Genomic DNA, 17,349 nt, shown 5'->3' with positions numbered 1-17,349 from the left:
AATGGTAGTAGACAATTAAACAACTCACTGAAGGAGGAGGATCCACAAATATTCCCATCCTCGATGGAAGAGCCCAACATGTCAATGCGATAGATAAAGCTGAAGCTTTTGCAGCAATCTTCAGCCAGAAGTGCCGAGTGGATGATCCATCTCGGCCTCCTCCAATGGTCCTCACCATCACAGATACCAGCCTTCAGCCAGTTCAATTCACTCCACGTGATATCAAGAAACAGTTGGAGACACCGGATACTGCAAAGGCTACAGGCCATGACAACATTCTGACAATAGTACTGAAGACTTGTGCTCCAGAACTAACCACTCCCCTAGCCAAGCTGTTCTGGTACACTTAAAACACTGGCGTCTTCCCAACAATGTGGACAGTTGTCCAAGTATGTCCTGTACACGAAAAGCAGGACAAATCCAACCCAGCCCCATCAGTCTACTCTCAATCGTCGGTAAAGTGATAGAAAATGTCATCATCAGTGCTATCAAGCAGCACCTACTCACTGACATCCAGTTTGGGCTTCGCCAGGGCCACTCAGCTTCTGACCTTCTTATAGCCTTGGTTCAAACATGGACAAAAGAGCTAAATTCCAGAGGGGAGGGGAGAGGGACAGCCCTTGACATCTAGGCTGCATTTGACCAATTGTATCACCAAGGAGCCCTGGGGAAAACTCTCTGTTGGTTGGAGTCATACCTGGCACATAGGAAGATGGTCATGTTTGTTTGAGGTCAGGCATCTCAGCTCCGGGACATCTCTGCAGGAGTTCCTCAGGGTGGTATCCCAGGCCCAACTGTCTTCAGCTGCTTCATTAATGACTTGCCCACCATTGTAAAGTCAGAAGTGGGGATATTCACCAATTTTCTGTGTATTCTGCTACCATTAAATAACAGAACCACCCAACATCATTTCCTAACTAGGAGAAAGTGAGGACTCCAGATGCTGGAGAATCAGACTCAATAAAGCATGGCACTGGAAAAAGCACAGCAGATCAGACAGCATCTGAGGAGCAAGAGAGTCGACATTTTAGGCATAACCCTTCTTCAGGACTCTTATCTTTTCCTAACTGTCTATTGTTCCAAACTTCCTGTACCCTTCTGTTCGGATACTAATCTATATATTCCTGTCTTTTTAATGGTCATTGTGATGTTATTGTTGACACTGTCTTTACAGGTTACGAAGGAGGATAGATCTTTCACAGATATAATGAAATGTTACAGAAGTCAACCCCAAGCCAACAGCAGTGTGAGTTTGCATTCCTTTTATTCTTTGTGCATGTTGTTCATAATTTGCTGTTCATAGGGCTGAAGTTTTACTGGTTGATTTCCTGTGGATACCTCCTTTGTGTAATAATTTTGAAATATTTTTGTTTAGGTGTACAGAAGTGTTCTTCTTAAAGGAGGGAAATGGTCAAGGATGACTGGTCTTGATGAGCATAATGGGGAAGATGTAATCATGGAAGATCAAGGTGAATCACATACTGACCTGAGAGAACTCCATTGTTCTGAACTTTTCTGAGTTAGTGACTGGTTCGCATTTAATAGGACACATTTGACAGGTTCTTATAAATACGTTCAGTGACTGACGTCTTGAGTAAAGAAAAATAAGTCAAAATGTATCATTTATCAAGCCAGGCTTCACTCTAGAATGTGACTTTTACAGTATTATCATCAGTCCAGTTCATAAAGTACTGTGTACAATATTGGTCTCCTTATTAAAGGAAGGACGTGAATGCAGTTGAGGGAAGGTTTGCCAGACTGGATGGGTTGTCTTTTGAGAAAAGTTTGGACTTGTATCTGCTGGAGTTCATAAAAGCAAGAGGAAACATAATTGAAACAGAGATCTTAAGGGTTTTGACAAAATAGAAGTGCAAAGGATGTTTCCCCTTTTGGGAGAATCCAGAGCTGGAGATGTTTAAAAATGGAGGTGGTCATCCATTTTAAGGCAGAAGCGAGTATTTTTTCTCAAATGGTCATGAAGTTTTAGAACTCAGATGGTAGAAGCCCATATTGTTCAAAATTTTCAAGACAGAGGTTCATAGACTCGCAAGGTTTGTGAAGGTTTGTAGCTCAGGTTGAGGTTTAGGGTGTAGGTTTGCTCACTGAGCTGTAGGTTTGATATCCAGATGTTTCATTACCTGGCTAGGTAACATCATCAGTGGCGACCTCCAAGTGAAGCGAAGCTGTTGTCTCCTGCTTTCTATTTATATTTTTCTCCTGGATGGGGTTCCTGGGGTTTGTGGTGATGTCATTTCCTGTTCATTTTCTGAGGGATTGATAGATGGCATCTAGATCGATGTGCTTGTTTATGGCGTTGTGGTTAGAGTGCCAGGCCTCTAGAAATTCTCTGGCATGTCTTTGCTTAGCCTGTCACAGGATAGGTGTGTTGTCCCAGTCGAAATGGTGGTTTTTTTCATCCGTGTGTAGGGCTATGAGGGAAAGGAGGTCGTGTCTTTTTGTGGCTAGCTGGTGTTTGTGTATCCTGGTGGCTAACTTTCTTCCTGTTTGTCCTACGTAGTGTTTGTGGCAGTCCTTGCATGGAATTTTATAGATGACGTTGGTTTTGTCCATGGGTTGTGCTGGGTCTTTTAATTTTGTTAGTTTTTGTTTGAGAGTGTTGGTGGGTTTGTGTGGTACTAGGATTCCAAGGGGTCTCAGTAATCTGGCTGTCATTTCTGAAACTTCTTTGATATATGGTAAGGTGGTTAGGGTTTCTGGCTGTGTTTTGTCTGCTTGTCGTGGTTTGTTCTTGAGGAATCTGCGCACTGTGTTTTTTGAGTATCCGTTCTTCTTGAATATGTTGTATAGGTGGTTCTCCTCTGTTTTTCGAAGTTCGTCTGTGCTGCATTGTGGTGGCTCGTTGGAATAGTGTTCTGATACAGCTTTGTTTGTGTGTGTTGGGATGGTTGCTGGTGTAGTTAAGTATTTGGTCAGTGTTTGTCAGTTTTCTGTATATGCAGGTTTGTAGTTCTCCCTTGTCCTTTCTTTCTACTGTGACGTCCAGAAATGCGAGTTTGTTGTCAGTTTCTTCCACCTTGGTGAACTTTATGCCTGTGAGGATGTTGTTGATGATGTTAATGTCTCTTCTATCTTGTTTCGTTTTGTGATGACAAATGTGTCATCTACGTAGCGAACCTAGATTTTTGGTTTGATGATTGGTAGGGCTTTGTTCTAGCCTTTGCATTACCGCTTCTGCTATGAATCCTGATAGCGGAGATCCCATGGTGTGCCGTTGTTTGTAGACTATGTTGTTGAAAGTGAAGTGGGTGGTGAGGCACAGGTCCACTAGCTTCATGATGTTTTCGTTGGTAATGTGATTGATGGTGGTTGGTGTGTGTGTGATGGTCTCTTCTAAAAATGTGGCGAGTGTTTCCTTCGCTAGGTCGATGTTGATGGAGGTGAACAGTGCTGTTACGTCGAATGAAATCATTGCTTCGTCTTCCTCTATTTTGGTGTTTTTAGGAATTCCTGGGTAGAGTGGATGGAGTGCTGTGACTCTTCTACTAGGTACTTAAGTCTTGCGTGTAGTTCTTTGGCCAGTCTGTAAGTTGGTGTTCCGGGTAGTGAGACTATAGGTCTGACGGGGGCTCCTGGTTTATGGATTTTTCAGTTCATAGACTGTTAATTAAAATGGGGGTGGAAAGTTATTAAGGGTGTACATATTATATCAGCCATGATCTCATTGAATAACAGACCAAAATGGAGCAGCCTATTTCTGCCCCTCCATTTTATTGGTGGGCATATGGAGTAAAGATATCAACCATGATCTTATTGAATGGTGGAGCAAGCTTGTGGGACTGAATGGCCCACTCCACCTCCTAATTGTTATGTTGTGAAAATTGTTATCATACATTAATGGTACTTGATTTAGGTTGTTGTGATAAAATGGAGATTTCAGTTGTACATGTATAATGGTCAGGCACCGCAGCTCAGTCTGGTGTTTTGAGATGTTGATTCTCTGTCATCTTTTCTCTCCCCAGTCTTCACTGTCCTCATTGCTGCAAGTTACTTTGCCAGTAGAGTAAATGATTGATGCGAGAAATGAAATCTTTTAAGGCATATTCTTAGGAGTGAAAGTAGAGCACGTTGCTAGGGCAGAAGCAAGGGTCCGTTATTCTCTCTATTAGTCACTACCCTTCTGACCCGGGCGCTTTGAAAATGATCAAGCAATATAATCCCCAATACTGGGTTTCTTTTACCTTGAGAAATAGAAAATAAATTGAAATTACACTACTTGTACATTGTTTTTGTTTTCACTGAGAATGAAATAAGAAAAGTAAGCGTTATGCAGAAATTAAAATCTGAGAAAAACAATTTTTCTTTTTATTTTGTTCCACTTCTAGTGCTAAGTGGTGATCGTCCAGAAAATAGCATTGTACGTTATCCTGGCAAAGCAAGTAGTCCTTCATTGTCTCCTGCCAAAGTGTCCAGGTGTCCTGTAGCTCTTCAGGAGGAGAGGGGTGACCTTATTAAGTTCTATAATACAGTCTATGTGAACAGGATTAAAGAATTTGCACTGAAGTACTCCAGTGTAAAACTGGAATGTGGGGTAAGTAAACATGAGTGAGATTGTTGTTGATCACCATTTCTAAAGTAAACGTACAAAATGTTTTCATAAGACAAATTCCACTCCAATTTGATTAGATTCTTGCATTGTTGTATAACTGGTGTTTGGAGATTACATGCTGCAAAACTGTATTTCACAAGTTGCAGTTTGTATCTTTGAAGTCTGCTCAAGAAGTCAGATCATGCTTCAGTTGATGTATATCTGAAATTTGATTTTATGGATTTTACAGTTAAGCTTGGGTTCAGGAAAGAGAAACAGGATAGGACTATGTCCAGCAAATGTGTCAATTTGGATAGGGATAGGTTTAGGCTTGTGTCTTTGTACACTTGAAGGTTCATCCATTAGTACTGGGAATGGGAATAAATTACTGAAGTACATCTGGTCCCTATAGCTTGTGGATCAAGAAGGAGTTGTTATCTTCTTGACAGGGAAAAAAGTATTGTTTCAGCTGTTCCATTGTTTTCCAAGGTATGATAGTGATGCTTTGTCAGGTTAAATAGTTTGGGCATTTAGAACATAGAACATAGAAGAATACAGCGCAGTACAGGCCCTTTGGCCCTCGATGTTGCGCCGATCCAAGCCCACCTAACCTATACTAACCCACTATCCTCCATATACCTATCCAATGCCCGCTTAAATGCCCATAAAGAGGGAGAGTCCACCACTGCTACTGGCAGGGCATTCCATGAACTTACGACTCGCTGAGTGAAGAACCTACCCCTAACTTCAGTCCTATATCTACCCCCCCTTAATTTAAAGCTATGCCCCCTTGTAATACCCGACTCCATACGCGGGAAAAGGTTCACACTGTCAACCCTATCTAACCCCCTAATCATCTTGTACACCTCAATCAAGTCACCCCTAAACCTTCTTTTCTCTAATGAAAACAGCCCCAAGTGTCTCAGTCTTTCCTCATACGATCTTCCTTCCATACCAGGCAACATCCTGGTAAACCTCCTCTGCACCCGTTCCAGTGCCTCCACGTCCTTCCTATAGTATGGCGACCAAAACTGCACACAATATTCCAGATGCGGCCGCACCAGAGTCTTATACAACTGCATCATGACCTCAGGACTCCGGAACTCAATTCCTCTACCAATAAAAGCCAGTACGCCATATGCCTTCCTCACCGCACTATTTACCTGGGTGGCAACTTTCAGAGATCTGTGTACATGGACACCAAGATCCCTCTGCTCATCCACACTACCAAGTATCCGACCATTAGCCCAGTACCCCATCTTTTTGTTATTCTTCCCAAAGTGAATCACCTCACACTTAGCTACATTGAATTCCATTTGCCACCTTTCTGCCCAGCTCTGCAGCTTCTCTATATCCTGCTGTAACCTGCCACATCCTTCCTCACTGTCAACAACTCCTCCGACTTTCGTATCATCCGCAAACTTGCTCACCCAACCTTCTAACCCCTCTTCCAGGTCATTTATAAAAATGACAAACAGCAATGGTCCCAAAACAGATCCTTGCGGAACACCGCTAATGACGGTACTCCATGAAGAAACTTTGCCATCAACTACTACCCTCTGTCTTCTTCCATCCAGCCAATTCCTAATCCAAACCTCCAACTCATCCTCAATGCCATATCTCCGTATTTTCTGCAGTAGCCTACCATGGGGAACCTTATCAAACACCTTACTAAAATCCATATATACCACATCTACCGCTTTCCCCTCATCAACCTCCTTCTTCACCTTTTCAAAGAATTCAATAAGGTTTGTGAGGCACGACCTGCCCTTCACAAAACCATGCTGACTATCCTTGATCACATTATTCCTATCCAGATGTGCATAAATCCTATCCCTTACAATTCTCTCTAAGACTTTGCCCACAACAGAAGTGAGACTCACCGCCCTGTAGTTACTAGGGTTATCCCTACTCCCCTTTTTGAACAAGGGAACCACATTTGCTATCCTCCAGTCTTCTGGCACTACTCCTGTAGACAAAGAGGACATAAAAATCAAGGCCAATGGCTCTGCAATCTCCTCCCTTGCTTCCCAGAGAATCCTAGGATAAATGCCATCAGGCCCAGGGGACTTATCTATTTTCACCTTTTCCAGGATTTCCAACACCTCTTCTCTACATACCTCAAAGCCATCCATTCTACTTATTTGTGACTCAGTATTCGCATCGACGACAATGCCCTGTTCCTGAGTAAATACTGAAGAAAAGTATTCATTCAGTGTCTCCCCAATCTCTTCCGCCTCCACATGCAACTTCCCACTACTATCCTTGACTGGACCTATTCCTACCCTAGTCATTCTTTTATTCCTAACATACCTATAGAAAGCCTTAGGGTTTTCCCTAATCCTACCGACTAAGGACCTTTCATGTCCCCTCCTTGCTGCTCTTAGCTCTCTCTTCAGGTCCTTCCTGGCTACCCTATAACTCTCAATCGCCCCAATTGAACCTTCACGTCTCATCTTGAGATAGGCCGCCCTCTTCCATTTAACAAGGGATTCCAATTCCTTATTAAACCACGGCTCCCTCGCACGACCCTTTCCTCCCTGCCTGACAGGTACATAATTATCAAGGACACTCAATAGTTGCTCCTTGAACAAGCTCCACATATCATTTACACTCTTGCCTTGGAGTCTACTTTTCCAAGCCACACATCCTAAGTCATGCCTCACCGCATCATAATTTCCCTGACCCCAGCTATAACTCTTGCCCTGTAGTACACACTTATCCCTCTCCATCACGAGAGTAAAAATCACCGAATTATGGTCACTATCCCCAAAGTGCTCACCTACCTCTAATTCTAACACCTGGCCTGGTTCGTTACCCAGAACCAAATCCAGTATGGCCTCACCTCTTGTTGGCCTGTCTACATATTGTGTCAGGAAACTCTCCTGCACACATTGAACAAACACTGACCCATCTAACGAACTTGAGCTATAGCTTTCCCAATCAATATCAGGAAAGTTAAAGTCCCCCATAACAACCACCCTATTACTGTCACTCATCTCCTGAATCACCTTCCCTATCCTTTCTTCAATGATTCTAGGACTATTAGGAGGCCTGTAAAAGACTCCTAACAGGGTGACCTCACCTTTCCTATTCCTAACCTCAGCCCAAACTACCTCAGATGGCAAGTCCTCATCCATCGTCCTTTCCACCACTGTAATACTATCTTTGACAAGCAATGCCACACCTCCCCCTCTTTTACCCCCACCTCTGACCCTACTAAAACATTTAAATCCTGGAACCTGCAACAGCCAATCCTGTCCCTGTTCTAGCCATGTCTCCGTAATAGCCACAACATCGAAGTCCCAGGTACCAACCCACGCTGCAAGTTCACCTACCTTATTTCGTATATTTGTGTAAGTGTTACAGGAAACAGGCTTACACATGGATCATATCTGTTTATATGGTAGCAGAGCGCCATATGTGGTAATAGAGCTCCTTTCTGATCTGATTGGATGAGCCTTTCCTTTCAGGGGTAAGAAATGGAAGTTATTATTGTTTAGGAATTCTAAGCCTGCCCTCTGGGCAACAGCGATAGTCGGATGGACTCAGAAGAAAGTAGCATGTGTAGCACAAAAGGGGAGAAATTACTACAATGTGTGCAGGAGAACTTTGGGACAGTGTACATTTCCATTCCTACCAGGAATGAAGCTATGCGGGATCTGGTCTAAGAAAATGAGGAAGGCCAAGTGAAGAACATCAGAGTGAGGGACCATTCGGGCAGTAGCCATTATAATATAATAAAGTTCAATGTTAAATTGGAAAAGGATAAAAATCAGTGAAGGAATAAAACCTGGAAAAAGATAGATTTTAGGGGTCTAAACATTGAACTGAAGCAAGTTGACTGGAAATGCACTATGTTTAGATAAAACATGCATAAAAAAGGGATACTTTCAAAAGAGAATTGAATGATGCTCAATCTAGGTACAGTCATGAGAAATTAATATGGGGTATCCAAAACTAGAGTACCCTAGATGACTAAGGATGTTGATGATATAGAAATCAAAAAGAGTACCTCAAATGCAGGAGAGAGGCTATGACTGGAATAAAGAAGACTAAGAGGAAATATGAGGAAAGGATGGCAGGCTGTGCTAAAACAAACATTAAGTATTCTTCAAGCATATTAATCGTAATTCTGGAAATGGTAATTAAATCTGGATTCAGAATTGGCTGGCTGATCTGGATTCAGAGTTGGCTGGCTGACAGAAGGCAGAGAGTGGTTGTAGATGGGAAATATTCTGTCTGGAGGTCAGTGTTGAGTGGAGTCCCGCAGGGCTCTGTTCTTGGGTTTCTGCTCTTTGTAGTTTTTATAAATGACTTGGATGAGGAGGTTGAGGGGTGGTTTAGTAGATTTGCAGTTGACACAAAGGTTGGAGGTGTCGTCGATTGTATAAAGGGCTACTGCAGGCCGCAGTGCGACATAGACAGGATGCAGAGCTGGGCTGAGAAATGGCAGATGGAGTTCAACCTGGATAAATGCGAAGTGATGCATTTTGGAAGGTCGAACTCGAATGCTGAATATAGGATTAAAGACAGGATTCTTGGCAGTGTGTAGGAACAGAGTGATCTGGGTGTGCAAGTACATAGATCCCTCAATGTTGCCACCCAAGTAGATAGGCTTGTTAAGAAAGCATATGGTGTTTTGGCTTTCATTAACAGGGGAATCGTGTTTAAGAGTCGCAAGGTTTTGCTGCAGCTCTACAAGTCCCTGGTGAGACCACGCTTGGAATATTGTGTCCAGTTCTGGTCAACCTACTATAGGAAAGATACAGAGGCTTTGGAGAGGGTGCAAAGAAGGTTTATCAGGATGTTGCCTGGACTGGAGGTCTTGCCTGACGAAGAAAGGTAGAATAAGCTCAGACTTTTCTCTCTGGAGAGAGGAGGGAGAGAGGAAACCTGATAGAGGTGTACAAAATAATGAGAGGAATAGATAGAGTCAATGTTTGTGAGAAGATTTGTAGCTCGGGTGCTCGTTGCTGTGGTTCTGTTCGCCGAGCTGGAAGTTTTTGTTGCAAATGTTTCGTCCCCTGTCTAGGTGACATCCTCAGTGCTTGGGAGCCTCCTGTGAAGCACTTCTGTGGTGTTTCCTCCGGCATTTATAGTGGCCTGTCCTTGCCGCTTCCGGTTGTCAGTTTCAGCTGTCCGCTGTAGTGGCCGGTATATTGGGTCCAGGTCGATGTGTTTGTTGATGGAGTTTGTGGATGAGTGCCATGCTTCTAGGAATTCCCTGGCTGTTCTTTGTTTCGCTTGCCCTATAATGGTAGTGTTGTCCCATTATAGGGCAAGCGAAACAAAGAACAGCCAGGGAACTCCTAGAAGCTTGGCACTCATCCACAAACTCCATCAACAAACACATAGACCTGGACCCAATATACCGGCCACTACAGCGGACAGCTGAAACTGACAACCGGAAGCGGCAGGGACAGGCCACTATAAATGCCGGAGGAAACACCACAGAAGTGCTTCACAGGAGGCTCCCAAGCACTGAGGATGTCACCTAACCAGGGGACGAAACGTTTGCAACAAAAACTTCCAGCACGGCGAACAGAACCACAGCAGGTAGAGTCAATAGCCAGAGACTTTTCCCCAGGGCAGGATTGACTGGTAGGAGAAGTCATAGTTTGAAGATATTAGGAGGAAGGTATAAAGGAGACATCAGAGTTGTGAATGCATGGAATGTGTTGCCAGCTGTGATGGTGGAAGCAGAGTCATGGGGGACATTTAAGCGACTGCTGGACGTGTACATGGATAGCAATGAGTTGAGGGGTGCGTAGGTTAAGTTACTATATTTTACAGTCGGATTAAATCTCGGCACAACATTGTGGGCCAAAGGGCCTATTCTGTGCTGTACCTCTCTATGTTCTATGACTCTGAGAGATGCTACAACACTACAAATCAATGGTCAGACCACATTTGGATCAATGTGTTCAGTCTAGGCACCTTATTTCAGGATGGATGTTAAAACCCTAGAGAGCATTCAAAAGAGATTCAGTAGAATAATTCCAGGAATGAAGGATTTTAGATACAAGAAAAAATTAGAGAGATTGGGCTTATTCTCCTGGGTAGGAGAAGATTGAGGCTGGAAGAACACAGCAAGCCAGGCAGCATCACGAGGTGGAGAAGTCAGTGTTTCGGTGTCACCCTTCTTCAGGTCTGGGGGTCCGTGTAAGGGAAGCTGCAGATAAAGGCAGGTTTTGGGAGAGGGTTTTGGGTGAGGAGAGTGTCAGAGTGATGAGGTAGCATAGGTGAACATAGGTAGAGGGTACAATCTGGTTGGTTGATGGGAGGAATGAATCTGGTTGGCAGCTGGAAGGAAGGGTCGATCAGAGGAATGGAAGGGAGGGGGAAGGGCTAGAAAGGTAATCTGGGGATGGGAAGGGAGGTTATTTGAAATCTGAGAACTCAGTGTTAAGTTCTCTGGGCTGTAGGCTGCCCAGGCGGAAGATGAGTGTTGTTCCTCCACTTTGCGGTCTGATTCACCGTGGCAATGGAGGAGGCCAAGGATGGTCATGTCAGGAAGGGAGTGGGGAAGGAGAATTAAAATGGGCAGTGACTGGGAGGTCAGTTCAACCCGTGCGGGCCCGGCTGAGATGCTTAGCGAAATGTGCCCTGGGTTTATGTTTGGTCTCGTCGCTGTAGAGAAGACCATTTCAGGAGCACCGGATACAGTAAACCAGGTTGGAGGGGAGGCAGGTGAATCTCTGTCTCACCTGGAAGGACTGTTTGGCATTAGATGGAGGTGAGGGGAGTGATGTGCCAACAGGTTTTGCATCTTTTCCGATTGCAGGGAAAGGTACCTGGGGGTTCAGGGGTGTTGGTCGGGGGCAGTGGTACAAACCAAAGGTTGGCAAAAGGAGTCGTCTTTGTGGAAGGCAGAGAGGGGTGGGGAGGAGAAGATGTTTTTAGTGGTAAGGTCTAATTGGAGTTGGCGGAAGTGTTGAAGGATGTTACGTTGGATGTGGAGACTGGTGGGATGGTAGCTGAGAATAAGGATGACACTGTCTTTATTGCGTTTGGTTGGGGGGGGCACAGTTTAGAGCAGTAGAGCGGGGAATGGAGGAGGTGCGGTGGAGGGCTGGCTGGATGATGGTGGAAAATTCCAGCATGTGCAGATTTTTGTCTCTTATTCTCCTTGGAGCAGAGAAGACTAAGAGGTGACCTAATTGAAGTGTTCAAAATTATGAACAATTTTGACTGGGTAAAGCAGGATATTCTGTTTCTGTTAATTGGTATGTCAGTAACTAAGGTCACAATTTCAATGTAGGAGTGAGATGAGGAACAACGTCTTTACTCCGAGTTGTTCGAATTCGGAATACGCTGCCTGGGTGAGTGGTGGAGGCAGATTCCATAGGAGGTTTCAGAAGAGAGCTGGATATATATTTGAAAGTGAATTTAGCGGACTACGGAAATAGGGCTGGCGAATGGGATGAGCTGGGTGACTCTTTCAGCAGTTGGCATGGACAGTGGACCAAATGGCCTCTTTTCATATTATAAAATTCTATGATTCTGCCGAAATGGCTGTATTCATTAGAGGCACTCACCTTCCTCCTCTGCGGCCAACATAGCCTCTCGAACTTAACACCACTCAGGCCCCACCAATACTCTCAGCTTAAGTACTTGCTCTTCTTCAGGGATAGGCTGTGGCCACTGCTGAAGCCTGGCACTGCTGGGACTATGGCAACTTTCTAAGGTGGGACTTGCCAGAGGTACAGACACCACACAAAGAATTAAGTGGCTTCAGGCAATCACTATCATTATGGATCAGTTCCCCTCCACCTATTTGGATAGTGAGTTGGGAAATAGGCCATCAGAAAACTCCTATCCCACATGATTTACTTGTATATCAAGTCTGCCTGAGTGCTGACTGAGCTGACCATAAATTACATCGAGTTTGGTTCTAATTGTTGAGGTGATTTACTTCAAGTTACGGTGAACAGGCAGAACCATAGTTGTTGATTAAATTCACAAGTAGTCATCAGTGCTAGATGAGAAAAGTTCCATTTGGGTACACACTTGAGTAACTTAAATGGATAAGCTCCTTGACATCCTAACTTTTTAATCCATGTTTTGGAGACTCTTTGCCTGAACTGCAATTTACATTTCAAAACCTAGATTGATTTTTTAAGGTGTTTGACACCTTTATTCTTGAGCATTTACAGCCAGAGAGAAATCAAAAACCTCCCAACATAATGCACATGCTGACAATTTGATTACTAACTCAGTTCTATAAGGAAATACATCACAGTTAGCTCCATAACTGTCTTTTGTCTCGGACTCCTTTTTTGCTTTAAAGTCTTGCTCTGACCTTTGAAATACAGATTATTAGAGAGTAAGTTTTCCAATTTCTTCCTGTGGAAAAAGGATCAGAAAAAGACTATGATATCCTGGGTATTATTTAAGAAAGGTGGTTATTGATGGCAGAGTAATAGCCAAAGCTAGACTTCTCACTTTGCTGGTGCTCCATTACAGCCTTGCCAGTATGAGTTCATCATCTGGCATGTTTGGTAAGGCACTACGAGGCAAGTGTTAACTGCTAAGGCCAACAACTCATCTAAAAACTCAAGGAAGGGGGAAGAGTCGCAGATACAGTCACATAAATAGGTTAACTCCAGGAAAGGTAAGAGAGGTAGGTAGTTAGTGCAGGAGTCTTCTGTGGTTATCCTCATTTCAAACAAGTATGCTGTTTTGGAAAATGTAGAGGGTGATGGATTCTCAGGGGAACGTAGCACAAACAGCCAAGTTTCTGGTATTGAGACTGGCTCTAATGCAATGAGGGGTACATCAGGTTCCAAGAGATCGATTGTGTTAGGGGACTCTCTAGTCCGAGGTACAGGCAGACGTTTCAGTGGCCAGCAGTAAAAAATCTGAATGGTATGTTGCTTCTCTGGTGCCAGGATCAAGGATGTCTCAGAGAGGGTGCAGAATGCACTCAAGGGGAAGAGGGGCCAGCAAGAGGTCATTGTACACATTGGAACCAACAACATAGGAAGGGAAAAGGTTGAGATTCTGAAGAGAGATTATGGAGAGTTCGGCAGGGATTTAAAAAGGAGGTGCTTGAGAGCAGTAATATCTGGATTACTCCCGGTGCTACGAGCTAGTGAGGGCAGGAATAAGAGGACAGAGCAGATGAGTGCATGGCTGAGGAGCTGGTGTATGAGAGAAGAATTCACATTTTTGGATCATTGGAATCTCTTTTGGGGTAAAAGTGACCTGTACAAGAAGGGCAGATTGCACCTAAATTGGAAGGGGATTAATATACTGGCAGGGAGATTTACAAGAGCTGCTCGGGAGGATTTAAGCTAGTAAGGTGGGGGAGCGGGACCCAGGGAGATAATGAGGAAAGATCAATCTGAGACTGGTACAGTTGAGAAAAGAAGTGAGTCAAACAGTCAGGGCAAGCAGGGACAAAGCAGAGAACAAGGGAGGACTGATAAATTAAACTACATTTATTTCATGGCAAGGGGCTAACAGGGAAGGCAGATGAGCTCAGGGCATGATTAGGAACATGGGACTGAGATATCATAATAATTACAGAAATGTGGCTCAGGGATGGGCAGGACTGGCAGCGTAATGTTCCAGGATACAAATGTTACAGGAAGGATAGAAAGGGAGGCAAGAGAGGAGGGGGAGTGGCATTTTTGTTAAGGGCTAGCATCACAGCTGTTCTGAGGGAGGATATTCCCAGAAATACATCCAGGGAAGTTGTTTGGGTGAAACTGAGAAATAAGAAAGGGATGATCACCTTATTGGGATTGTATTATAGACCCCCTAATAGTCAGAGGGAAATTGAGAAACAAATTTTTAAGGAGATCTCCGTTATCTGTAAGAATAATTGGGTGGTTATGGTAGGGGATTTTAACTTTCCAAACATAGACTGGGACTGCCATAGTGTTAAAGGTTTAGATGAAGAGGAATTTAAGTGAGTAGAAGAAAATTTTCTGATTCGGTATATGGATGTACCAACTAGAGAAGGTGCAAACCTTGACCTACTCTTGGGAAGTAAGGCAGGGCAGGTGACTGAGGTGTCAGTGGGGGAGCACTTTGGGGCCAGCGACCATAATTCTACTTGTTTTAAAGTAGTGATGGAAAAGGATGGACCAGAACTAAAAGTTGAAGTTCTAAATTGGAGAAAGGCCAATTTTGACAGTATTAAGCAAGAACTTTCAAAAGCTGATTGGGGGCAGATGTTCGCAGGTAAAGGGACGGCTGGAAAATGGGAGGCCTTCAGAAATGAGATAACGAGGGTCCAGAGATAGTATATTCCTGTTAGGGTGAAAGAAAAGGCTGGTAGGTGTACAGAATGCTGGATGACAAAAGAAATTGAAGGTTTGGTTAAGAAAAGGAACGATGCATGTGTCAGGTACAGACAGAAGAGATCCAGTGAATCCTTAGAGTATAAAGGAAGTAGGAGTATACTTAAGAGGGAAATCAGGAGGGCAAAAAGAGGACATGAGATAGCTTTGGTAAATAGAGTTAAGGAGAATCCAAAGGATTTTTTACAAATACATTAAGGCCAAAAGAGTAACTATGGAGAGAATAGGGCCCCTCAAAGATTAGCAAGGCGGCCTTTGTCTTGAGCCGCACAAAATGGGGGTGATACTAAACGAGTATTTTGCATCAGTATTTACTTTGGAAAAGGACATAGAAGATATAGATGGTGACATCTTGAAAAATGTCCATATTACAGAGGAGGAATTGCTGGATGCCTTGAAAATGCATAAAGGTGGATAAATCCTGAGGACCTGATCAGGTGTACCCTAAACTCTGCTGGAAGCTAGGGAAGGATTGATGGGCGTCTTGCTGAGATGTTTATATCATCGATAGTCACAGGTGAACTGCCAGAAGACTGGAGGTTGGCTAACGTGGTGCCACTGGTTAAGAAAGATGGTAAGCACAAGCCAGGGCAGTATAGACCAGTGAGCCTGACGTCAGTGGTGGGCAAGTTGTTGGAGGGAATGCTGCGGGACAAGATGTACATGTATTCGGAAAGGTAATGACTGATATGGGATAGTCAACATGGCTTTGTGCGTGGGAAATCATGTCTCACAAATGTGATCGAGTTTTTTGAAGTTGTAACAAGATTGATGAGGGCGGAGCGGTAGATGTGATCTATATGGACTTCAGTAAGGCGTTCAAAAAGGTTCCCAGTCACTGGTTAGCAAGGTTAGATCTCATGGAATACAGGGAGAACTAGCCAATTGGATACAGAACTGGCTCAAAAATAGAAGACAGAGGGTGGTGGTGGAGGGTTGTTTTTCAGACTGGAGGCCTGTGACCATTGGAGTGCCACAAGGATCGGTGCTGCGTACACTACTTTTCATTATTTACATAAATGATTTGGATGTGAGCATAAGAGGTATGGTTAGTAATTTTGCAGATGACACTAAAATTGGAGGTGTAGTGGACAGTGAGGAAGGTTACCTCAGATTACAGTGGGATCTTGATCAGATGGGCCAATGGGCTGAGAAGTGACAGATGGAGTTTAATTTAGATAAATGCAAAGTGCTGCATTTAGAGAAAGCAAATCGAAGCAGGACTTATACACTTAACAGTAAGGTCCTAGGGAGTGTTGCTGAACAAAGAGATCTTGGAGTGTAGGTTCATAGCTCCTTGAAAGAGGAGTCACAGGTAGATAGGATAGTGAAGAAAGCATTTGGTATGCTTTCCTTTATTGGTCAGAGCATTGAGTACAGGAGTTGGGAGGTCATGTTGCGGCTGTACAGGACATTGGTTAGTCCACTTCTGGAATATTGCATGCAGTCTGGTCTCCTTCCTATCGGAAAGATGTTGTGAAACTTGAAAGGGTTCAGAAAAGATTTACAAGGATGTTGCAAGGCTTGGAGGATTTGATTTATAAGGAGAGGTTTAGTAGGCTGGAGCTGTTTTCCCTGGAGTGTCAGAGGCTGAGGGGTGACCTTATAGAGGTTTATAAAATCATGAGGGGCATGGATAGGATCAATAGACAAGGTCATTTCCCTGTGGTGGGGGAGTCCAGAACTAGAGGACATAGGTTTAGGGTGAGAGGGGTGAGATACAAAAGAGATCTAAGGGGTAACTTTTTCACGCAGCGGGTGGAACGTGTTTGGAATGAGCTGCCAGAGAAAGTGGTGGAGGCTGGTATAATTGCACCATTTAAAAGGCATTTGGATGTGTATATGAATTGGAAGGGTTTGTCGGGATAAGGGCCGGGTGCTGGCAAGTGGGACTAGATTGGGTTGGGATATCTGGTCGACATGGATGGGTTGGACTGAAGGGTCTGTTTCAGTGCTGTACATCTCTATGACTCTAAGTGTAAGCGGTAACCTATTTGCATTGTTCTTACCATGAAGAATTCCAAAGGAGATACCAGTGCTAAAGAAAAGTTATCATCTGCTGTGTTCATTTTAACCTGCTTATATCCACTAGGGCGGTACTTGGAAAAAGCTGATTTGGTTGCTAATATGGTAAATCTGTCCATCGAGAATTCCATCTGTATAATTTTTTTGTCCATGTGTATCATAATGTTGCGTAGACTCCAGGTGTAATTTTCTCATTGTCAGGTTTAGAATTGGTTATTAACTGGTCTTTAAAATGCCTGTGTAGAGATTGGTTACTGTCTTCCAGTATTACATCCAGTTTTGAATGTTGCCTTGACAGGTGGAAGCACCGCCACTATCTCCTTTTCCAAATGTTAAATCCCACCCTGTATCACCACGTCGAATATCACAGAGACATGCAGTCTACATTTCTCCTCACAAGAATGGCACCTCCCTAACACCACGTACAGCAATGATGTACAGGTTTAACCGAAGCCCATCAAAGGT

At 43.8% G+C, this 17,349-nt stretch overlaps 1 protein-coding gene across 6 annotated transcripts in view; it reads left to right on the top strand.

Annotated features, from left to right (window-relative positions):
• Positions 1–17,349, top strand: part of rbl1 (retinoblastoma-like 1 (p107)) — a 101,153-nt gene that overhangs the window by 74,278 nt on the left and 9,526 nt on the right. For all 6 annotated transcript variants that reach the window (XM_087994666.1, XM_087994664.1, XM_087994667.1 and 3 more), the window contains 4 exons: positions 1,175–1,246; positions 1,376–1,469; positions 4,344–4,549; positions 17,183–17,347. In XM_087994666.1, the coding sequence (XP_087850792.1) occupies positions 1,175–1,246; positions 1,376–1,469; positions 4,344–4,549; positions 17,183–17,347 (537 nt within the window). The remainder of the gene's footprint in view (positions 1–1,174; positions 1,247–1,375; positions 1,470–4,343; positions 4,550–17,182; positions 17,348–17,349) is intronic.

This window comes from Chiloscyllium plagiosum, unplaced genomic scaffold (genome assembly GCF_037043375.1).
Source record: "Chiloscyllium plagiosum isolate Xiang-an unplaced genomic scaffold, Cpla_swu_hap1 HiC_scaffold_15, whole genome shotgun sequence".
In the NCBI taxonomy this organism is placed as follows: domain Eukaryota; kingdom Metazoa; phylum Chordata; class Chondrichthyes; order Orectolobiformes; family Hemiscylliidae; genus Chiloscyllium; species Chiloscyllium plagiosum.
Note: the sequence above shows the minus strand (reverse complement) of the source record. Positions and strands in the feature narration are given on the sequence as shown.